Here is a 9,658-nt window from a genome sequence, read left to right on the forward strand (position 1 = left end):
CAGGGGTCAGCAGCACCCCGCAGTCCACCATCCACCATCCACAGGTGACCGACTAGGCGAGGCTCCCTCTAAGGAAGATCTTTCCTGCCATCCTCATTCTCGCATTAATCGCCATTTGCTCTCCACATGCTTCTGTCTTGGGCCATTTCCCACTAAATGGCAGTCACTGAGGTCTCGGAGGGCCACAGCTGTTCTGTAAGCATGGGGGCAGGGAAGCTGGCGGAGATTCGGGACCAGCGCTCCGCCCAGGGACCCTGGACAAAAGGAAGGCTCTTGGGCTGAGGCCCTGGTTTCCAAGAATCTATTCCTCCTGGCAGCAGGGTGGGGAGTAGGGGAGTGGGAGACAGGAAACTGAGGCCATTTCCGGGACTGGGAGGCCGCCAAAGGAGAGTCAGAGGTCACAGGAGGGGTCAGTCTGTCCCTGGAGGGAAATTGTTGCTCCCAGTAGGGTTGATGCATTCTGCCCTCAAGAAGCAAGGAGGGGGTGGAGGGGACTGTCTAAGGGTAGGGTAGGGGCTGAGGCTGCCCAGACTCCTCGCTCTGAGCCAGAGAACTGACCTGGGCCTACCAGTTTATGGGAACCCATTTCCAAGTAAGTCCACTGAGAGGCCCTGCCGACAAGGAGAGAATCGGCTCTGTGTTGTAGGATGAGCACTGAGCTTTGTGCAGGAAACCAGCTGTCACCTACTGTGAGATCTTGGGAAAGTTATTTACCCCCTCTGGGCCTTAACTTAGTCTTCTGTAACACTAAGAGGTTAGATAAGATGATCTTTAGGCCTCTCCCAACTCTGATATCCTATGAATCTAAAAATTCCCATCCTCTCATCCTTCCCCACTCCAGATGGCTAAGTCAGCCCTAGAGAGGTCTGGCTGAATGGGAAGAGACCTCATCTCCCTAACAGTTGGTCTCTGAACACTCCCCAGGCAAAGGCCCCTTGGAAGGTTGGATCCAGGTCACCCTGAAGGTGGAGGAGGAAGAGGGTATTAGTTAAAAAATCTAGACACAATAAAACTCAGCAGCTCTGCCCCGGCAGCACATTACAGGTGAACATTGAGGCATGTTGTTCAGGGCTAAGCCAATCCAAAATTGATCCTGGCCCCCACCATGCTCCCAGACACCTCAGCAGCTCTTCCAACCTCACAGGTTTTATTTACAGCCTTCCCTGACAGAGAAGAAAGGACAAAGAAGGTTACATTATTTTTAAGATGACTGTAATTTAAAGTAACATATATTATGTATGTGAAAATAATATTTATAATCTAGCATGTTAACTTAATGTTGGCCTATAGATACATTTATATATATCTAATCCTCAAGTAATCAATTCTTGTTGTGAGCCAACAACCACGTCAGTCATTCAAACTCCCAGCTTTGGGAAAGGGGACATTTTGAGATTCTGTACTGGGTTGCATAGGCAGTTTCCAGAATCCTATTCCGATGAGCTTTAAAAATTAAACAGGCACCTCTTTCTAAGGAAGTTTCAGACAGCATTTCTAGAAGGTGGGAGATGGTTTTGATAGACTTTATGGATGCCTTCCAGGCTAAGGACCCTATGATGTTCATCTCATTTTAGCTGGTCTCAACTCAACTTGTTTTCCTCATTCCAAATGAAGACCTGACCTAGTGCAGGGCCAGATCCAGATTTTGCGGGACCCTGAGGCTTACAGAAAGATTTTGCGGGACCCTGAGGCTTCTAGAAAGACCATGGGTTTCTCTTCTTAAAGGGCCCTCTTAAAGAAGAAGAGTTTAAAAATCACTAATATATAATTTTTCTTAGAAGAGGTCCATGCATGTGCAAGCCTCTGAAACAGAAGATTCAGTAAACCAGTAATCTGTTGTTCCCATTTCCAGGAAGGTCACTTCAAGCTCTAGAAAGACCGTGGGTTTCTCTTCTTCCAAATATTTTCCTTTTCTTTTCTTTTTCCTTTTCTTTATTGGTTCCCCTATCTTCCTTTGAGACATCTGGGACCAGTAGGACCTGTGGGGGAAGCTAAAGAGGTGGCAGTACAGACTATATACAGTAGAAAGCAGCAATTATGAAGATGCGTTGAGGACAGTGGGAGCCAGGTTTCTCGCTGTTAGGGAACAGAGTTACAGATATGGGAAAGGCAGAAGCTAGAATAAATCCTATAGTATTGAATGGAATTGGAGGTATGGGTACAAACTCAAGTTTTTTCAATATGGATAGATAAATTTGGAAATAGATATAAATGTGTGTAAATACATATATTTGTATTTAATATATATAAATTATATTAGTGTATATGCATATAAAAATTATATTTATTTGTGTGTATACACACATATACCATTAATGGGCACATCTGAGGCCCAGATCAAGGCTTCTAAATATTATTCTCTACTAAAAGGAACCAGAGGTTTTTGGAGAAATGATTGCTCTCTGGCATGAGATAGGAAAAGTACAAAATTAATCTAGAACATTTTATTGTGTCAGGAAGTAAGGAAGCACTGAAAATATAAGAATTTATCAGAGTCGCAGGAGCCAACATAACAGATTCCCATGGCCAAAGCTGGAACAGTGAGTATCTAAATAAATAATGATAGTAATAGATTATAGTCCATTGACTAGAATCAAAATCCATGAGCCATACTGATAAATAAAAAAGAGAAAGTTCTTTTTTACAGTAGAATGGCCATTAATAAATATGACAGAAAGATATGGAAACAACCTATTCATCCATGGACAACCTATTCATCCATGGACAGATGAATAAAAAAGATGTGATACATATATACAATAGAATACTACTCAGCCATTAAAAAGAAATATTGTCATTTGTGACAACATGGGTGGATATTGAGGTAATATGCTAAGTAAAATAAGTCAGATGGAAAACGAGAAGAAACATATGATTTCACTCATATGTGGAATATAAAACAAAAAAGTAACAAACTAATAAAACAAACTCATAGATACAGATAACAAAATGGTGGTTACCAGGGGGGAAGTGGGGTGCGGGGAGGGTGAACTGGGTAAAGAGAGTCAAATATATGGTGACAGAGGAAACTAGACTTTTGGTGGGGAGCACACAATAGAGTACACAGATGTCAAATTATAATGTTGTACACCTGAAATTTATATGTTAGCCAATAAAAGGTAAAGATAAATAAAGTTTAAATATTTGGTTGCAAGTTGCATCTCTTAAGAGATGCATTTGCACCTCTATATTCTCCAGAGTTTTTCCCAATAGATATACATGTTTTTAAATAAATAAAAGTATTATCTTACACAAATTGTTTTTGAAATGTAGCTATTTCACTTAATAACATAAAATTACAGTATTATTTATTATTTAAAAATTAAAATTAAAAACTATGGCAGAAATAGTAAAACTAGAAAATCATCATTTGGTGATTGCATTTTCCAAAATATTTCTAGCAATATCTCTAATCCTACATGTCCTTCTTACAATGTAACTGACAGTCTTCCATCAAAAGATGGGGTCTCTGTCACCTCCTCTTGAAACTAGGAGGGTTTAGACTAGAGAGATATGACAGAAGTGACGTGACTTCCAAGTTTAAATCAGAAAAGCCAACAGAGCTTCTGCTATATTCTCTGAACACTTACTCTTGACGACTTCGGCCACCATACTGTGAGGAAGCCCACACTAGCTGACGCGGAAACTACATGGCTAAGTCCCAAGACTGTGCAGAGATGAGGAGACTCCTGGCCAACCCCAGCTGCTTCCACTACCATTTTAACTGCAACCTCGTGAGAGACCCCAAACCGAACTGCTCAGCTGGGCCCTTCTCAAATCCCCGAACCAAAGAAACTGTGAGAAATAATACCTTTTTATTATTGTTTTAAGCCACTGTATTTTGGGAGAATTTGTTACACACGATAGATAACTGGGACAGCAACCAGATTGTCTGGTAGATTCAGACAATAGTTCTCAATGAATGCAAAAATCAATGGGTAAGGTTTGATGAGGAATAAGATGTTTACAAAGAATTAAAGCGTTTCCCCACTAAATATAGCTATTCATCACAAAGCAAAAACCCGCACAGTGCAAATCCTGGCAGACATTACCTTAACAAAGTGATCAAAGTTAACATCATCGTAATGGGACAAATTGACATCATAGGCATTGGTACGCTGGTAGATCTTTAACAGCTGGCTCAGGGGGGACATGCACTGAGCACTGATCTGTAACATTTGCTGATTTTTGTGGTGTAAAAAAAATCCCATAATTACCAATTTCAGACTACCACTGGTTTGTTCCAGACTGAAAGAGACAATAAGAGAGAGATGATAACTAAATGTAACATGTGATCCTGGATTGGGTTCTGGACCAGAAAAGGAAAAAGCTTTGAATCATGCTAAGTGAAATAAGTCAGACAGAAAAACTTGAAAACTACATGATATCACCCATATGTGGGATATAAATCTAAAAGCAACAAACATAACAAACAGACTAATGGACATGGACAATGGATTAGTGATTACCAGAGGGAAGCGGGGAGGGGGAAGGTAGATAGGGGTAAAAATGCTTGATGATGGAAGGAAATCTAACTATGGGTGGTGAAACAATGCAATACATATGTGACATACTGTTGAAGTGGACACTTGAAACTTTTGGATTTTGTTGATCCACGTCACTCCAATAATTTTTAATTTAAAAAAAATAAAATAAAAGCTTTGAAGGGCCAAGACCAGATAGTAGTATCTTATCAATGCTAATTTTCTGATTTGGATGGTTGTACTATGGTTAAACAGGAAAACAACACTGTGTTTAGGACATGCACAGTGGAGTGTTTAGAAGTAATAGGGCATAATGTCTGAATCTTAAGTCTCATTGGTTAGAAAAAATGAGATATATAGATACAGAAAAAGAAAGAGAGAATAATACAGCAAACATAAAAAGTTATCAGTTCAGAAACCTGGGCAAAGAGTGTATTGGAGTTCTTTGTACTATTCTTGCAACTTCTCTGATGGTTTCACATTATTTTAAGATAATAAGACAAATGTTCCATGGTTTTCCCTGAGGTTGGATCCCAACATCTAATCTGAGAAAGAAGATGATTCGCATCTGCAACAACAATCCCCTAGTCTGAATTTCCCAAAGGCCCCCGCCTTTCCCCGGAAGCTGTACTGACTGAAGCAAAAGCTCCAAGACCCAGGAGGAAGAGGCCAGACCAGGATCCGTCATGGGCCAGATTATGGGGACTTGCTGTGCAACAAGACTCACAAGTCAGAAACTCTTCGTGTCCTTGGCCTTTAGATTTTTTCCAGCTCAGACAATTTATCTAACAAAGAATAAAAAAAGATTTAACCTCATTCTAAGAAATAAATAAATAAATATGGAGTACATGAATTCAAATTTCAAAATGATGTTTTAACAGAAGGATAGTCCTACAGGAGGAATGTGTGAAATCAGCTTTGTCTACTCCACCCCCTAGCAAAATTGTTACTCAGGTCTGAGGACGCTGCAACCTGTTTCCCAGATCTTCATAACTCAGAGACTGGTTCTGTTGGTGTTTCTAGTTCTCTGTTAGGACTCAGCCTTTGAGCCAGGCATGAAGGCAAGACTGTAGTTGGTTTATTTTGCCAAAACAGATCACATCGAGTCCAGACCAGAGAAATACACTCCTGGGAGACCCTTTAGCTATGGCAACTTGCTATAGAAGCCCACCATGCTAAGTTCCATTTTCACTATTTATTAAATGTAAGTCAGCTGAGTTGGGACCTATGCACCATCTACTAAGATTGGTGAAGGCAATGAATCAAAGACTATCAGAATTAGACAGGATCTTAGAGGTCATCTTGTTCCATCTAGGTACCAGCCTGTGGTTGAGGACCCCTAGTCAGCAAGGCTTTTCCCAGTGTCATAAACTAACAGTGATAAACCACAAATGGAGAGAGGGTTGGCTGCTGCCTGAGAGCTCTGATGCAGGTGATGGATAACAGATGAGAAGACATTTACTTGGGACTTTGAATGAATTCTTTGATTCTCCTTCACATCTTTAGGCAAATGAGGATGGGAATGGCCTCTTTCCTTCCTTTTCCCAAAGACCAGGCTAGGAACCAGAATCTGATCGCATGAGGTCTTCTGTTTGGGGAGAAGGGGAGACTCTGCCCTGCTCCCTCCTATCTCAGCAACCAGCTCAGTACATACAAATTATGTCCATTCATTCGACACAGCTTTCACTGAGTACTGACTAGGTTTGGGGCATGGAGCTGGGCTCTGTGTTTATAGTGTATATGAAATAATCATTAGTGCCTGCCCACGTGGAGCTTACAGCCTCGTGGGAAGGAGACTATGAACACAGAAATAAACATAAAATTACAAATTGTAGTAAGAGTCATGAAGGAAACAAGCAAGATTTCCTTGCTTGAAAATAGCAGGTTAGGGTGTCTGGGAAACATTTCTGAGATAGTGACATAAAACCTGAAACCTGAAGGGTGAAAAGGAATTAGTTAGACAAAAGTGGAAAGAAAGAACATTCCAGGCAGACAGAATGAGAAAAGACCCTGATGCAGGATAGAGCTTGGGATATTTGAGGAACCAAAGGACCAGTGTGGCCAGAGCCTAATGTACTATGGGTGACATGGGAAGGATGATGCTGGAAGGGATTCAGATTAAACAGGATGCTCTATGCCCTGTTGAGACATTTGGAGTTTTCTAAGTACACTGAGTTATAAGCAATGGAATAACCTGAATTAATTTAATTTTTTAAAAATCATTGCTCTGTGAAAAATGAATTGGAAAAGGCAAAGAGAAGAAAGGGGCAATCAATCAGAAGGCTATTGTAAGTCAGGCAAGAGGTGGCAGGTAGGAGGCATGGATGAGTCAAGATACATTTTGTGCGGGGAGCAGAGGAGAGAGCAGTATTGAGAACTTCACTGAAAATTTCTGCTTTGAGCAGCCAGGTGCAATGGATGGAGATGTCATTTCCCAGGATGGGGAAAACCAGGAAAAGAATGAAAGGGAAGAGACTGAGAGTTCAAAATTGTACATAGTAGGATTCTGAGATTTCTGTGAGCCATCCAAATGAATAAATAAATTTAGGAGTCATCAGCAAATAAGTGGTATTTAAAAGCAAAAGAATGAAAAAGACTACCTAGTAAAAGATTATTAAGTGAGAAGAGAAGAGAAAAGAAGAGAAAGGAAGCAAAGAGACAAGAACAGAATAGAGGAAGGAGTAAGTACTGAGAAAATCCAGCAGAGAGGTCAAATAGAGAAGGAGCATCTGGAAAAGGGACACAGATGCAATGGCCAGAGAAAAAGGAGAAAACCAAGAAAGATGATGTCCCTAAGGTTGAGAGAAAGGTATTTCAAACACATTTTCAGTCAACTGATCAAGTATTTCTGAGACATTAAACAATATAGAGTCCATTGATACTTTCACAAGATTGGTTTTTATAAATAAATAGAGAATATACTGGAGTGGATTCAAGAATAATTGAGAGAAAGTGGAGACAGCCTGTGGAAGGAAGCAGAGGAATGGGGTAATAAATGGCTGACTTCTCACTTTGGCCTCCTGGCCAGATCAGCTACAAAGTTATTCCATCTCTCCTCCCAGGTTTTCATGGCAGCCTCTTTCTCAGTATCCAACAGGGTACTGTACCTGTAGAAGAAGAGGAACCCAAGTCAGCCCCAGGGAAGGGGCTGAGGAACAGGATAGGAAGTATGAGGGAACCTCAGATGCTAGCAGAACACATGTCTGCCCAGTCCAAGAGCAATAACAAAACAGCTACAATATGGGGAAAACCCGCAGAAACCTTCCAGGCTTCTGTTCCAAACTTCTAAGGGAGGTAAACACAAGTTGTAGAACAGGAGAGGGAGTTGGGATCTGGAAAGCACACAGGTCACTCACTTGATAGAGTTTATGGCCAGCTGTTTGAGTGTCCTCAGGTCAGCCGTCATCCCACCAATGCCCATGAAGGCCTCATAGAAATCATAGGACAAGCCTTTGGCACCAAAGACAGCTGGGTCATCAGAGCTGATCACCATAGGGTACCCAGTAGCCATCAGAACAGCTGCAGGGTGGTTTTTCAAGTCAGACACCAGCTTCAGAACCTGCCCAATAGGAGGCAAAAGAGAAAGACAAACTTTAATCCATGAAAAGAGTTGTCAAAAGGAAGGTAAGACCATGCAGCATATTCAGGTTATTTCTTATCCCTATCCCCATTCTGAACATTGAGATGACTTCTGGGTAAAGTCTTAACACAAGGAGCAGAGCCAGTCCTCACAATCTTCCTCCAGATTTCATCACCACTACAAGCATCTGGTCGTCCTCTTGGTCCTACTCAGAGCAGCCCTCCTGAACACAGCAAGATGGGCAGGTTCAGAGAACACTGAGCAATGGTGGGAGCAGCAGAATCTATCACCCCTGCCACTTCACTGGCCACCCCAATGTCCCTTTAGCTTTGTCCACAGCTTTGTCCAAAATGCCACCCCACTGGGTACCCTCACTGCTGCCTCATTATTATGAATGACTTAGGCAAAAGGACATTCCTAAATAACTACTAATTGGAGTAAGAGAGTGGAGGAATACAGAAAACAAGTGAGTTAAGGAGAAAGAAATTATACAAGAAGAAGTTTGGGAATCAGAGCAGAGGTTGAGGTTAGAGGAGAAGATCATATGGATGGGTTCCATGGATCATGCCTACCTGATTGGAGATAGGACAGACTTCTATGGGAATGTCTTTTTTCCATGACTCAGTCCAGACTGCTGGGTGTTTGATCAAAGCAAATGCATGGCCAATCCTGGTAGAGTTCAGTATTAGGGCATCCAGAAGGTTTCCATCTATGGAAGTACCCTGCCAATCTAGGGATAAAAGGGGAATTTTCAATAGGATGGATGTGACCTACAGATCATCCTCAGTTAAAGGTTTCCAGACACCCCAAGCAAGAAAAGGAAGATAAATGAACACACACACACCACACACACACACACACACACACACACACTTTCTTATAAAAATGTTAAAGAGAGGTATGGCATGCCTTTATTTTATGTATGTGTGTATGTATGTATATGTATATAACAAATGAGGAAGTTGAAACTTACATAGGCTTTATAAATTGAACAAGGATACTTGGCTAGTAAGTAGCAAAACTGGGTTGCAAACCTTAGTTTATCTGACCCCACAGTTTCATTTCTTTCCACTTTTTGTTTGTTTCCAGAGCTATTTTCTGGGAATTTTTTGTTTATAATCTTTACAACAACATGTTGCAGACTCTGACAATATAATTATTTGTATGTACTTACTTTAATTTATATCTTTAACAGTACTCTTGGGACAATATCAATTTCAAGATCACAATGGCTGGTACAAAAAAAGTGGTGGCAGATGCTGTTGGCTGCCTACTCCAGACATCCCACTTCACCTTCCTTGCTGAAAATGACAGGTCCTGATTCTCTTAACTTCCTTTGCAGCTAGGATAGTCCTAATGCTGGCCTGAGAGGTTATTGGTAGGGAGCTCCTGGGGCTTCCTCCCTAATAAAAAGAGATGCCCTGGAGGACACATCTCGTTTTTCGCTTCACTAGATGTAGTCACGCCTGAATATGACTTCACCATCTCACAACAAAGTGAGGCGAAATCGCAGACTCAATGAGGACTGCAGAGACTGCATATTATGTGAGATAAACAAATTACCTTACTGTAAAACCTGTTAGATGCATGCATG

At 41.2% G+C, this 9,658-nt stretch overlaps 1 protein-coding gene across 1 annotated transcript in view; it reads right to left on the reverse strand.

Annotated features, from left to right (window-relative positions):
* Nucleotides 1–7,447: 7,447 nt before the first annotated feature.
* The window catches only part of ADA2 (adenosine deaminase 2), a 22,397-nt gene continuing 20,186 nt past the window's right edge, over nt 7,448–9,658 (reverse strand). Inside the window, exons 7-9 of the mRNA XM_006923907.3 lie at nt 8,637–8,794; nt 7,841–8,043; nt 7,448–7,591 (exon numbers count right to left, since the gene is read on the reverse strand). Coding sequence (XP_006923969.1) covers nt 7,492–7,591; nt 7,841–8,043; nt 8,637–8,794 — 461 coding nt within the window. The 3' untranslated portion in view covers nt 7,448–7,491. The remainder of the gene's footprint in view (nt 7,592–7,840; nt 8,044–8,636; nt 8,795–9,658) is intronic.

The sequence above is a fragment of the Pteropus alecto genome, unplaced genomic scaffold, assembly GCF_000325575.1.
Source record: "Pteropus alecto unplaced genomic scaffold, ASM32557v1 scaffold76, whole genome shotgun sequence".
Taxonomy (NCBI): domain Eukaryota; kingdom Metazoa; phylum Chordata; class Mammalia; order Chiroptera; family Pteropodidae; genus Pteropus; species Pteropus alecto.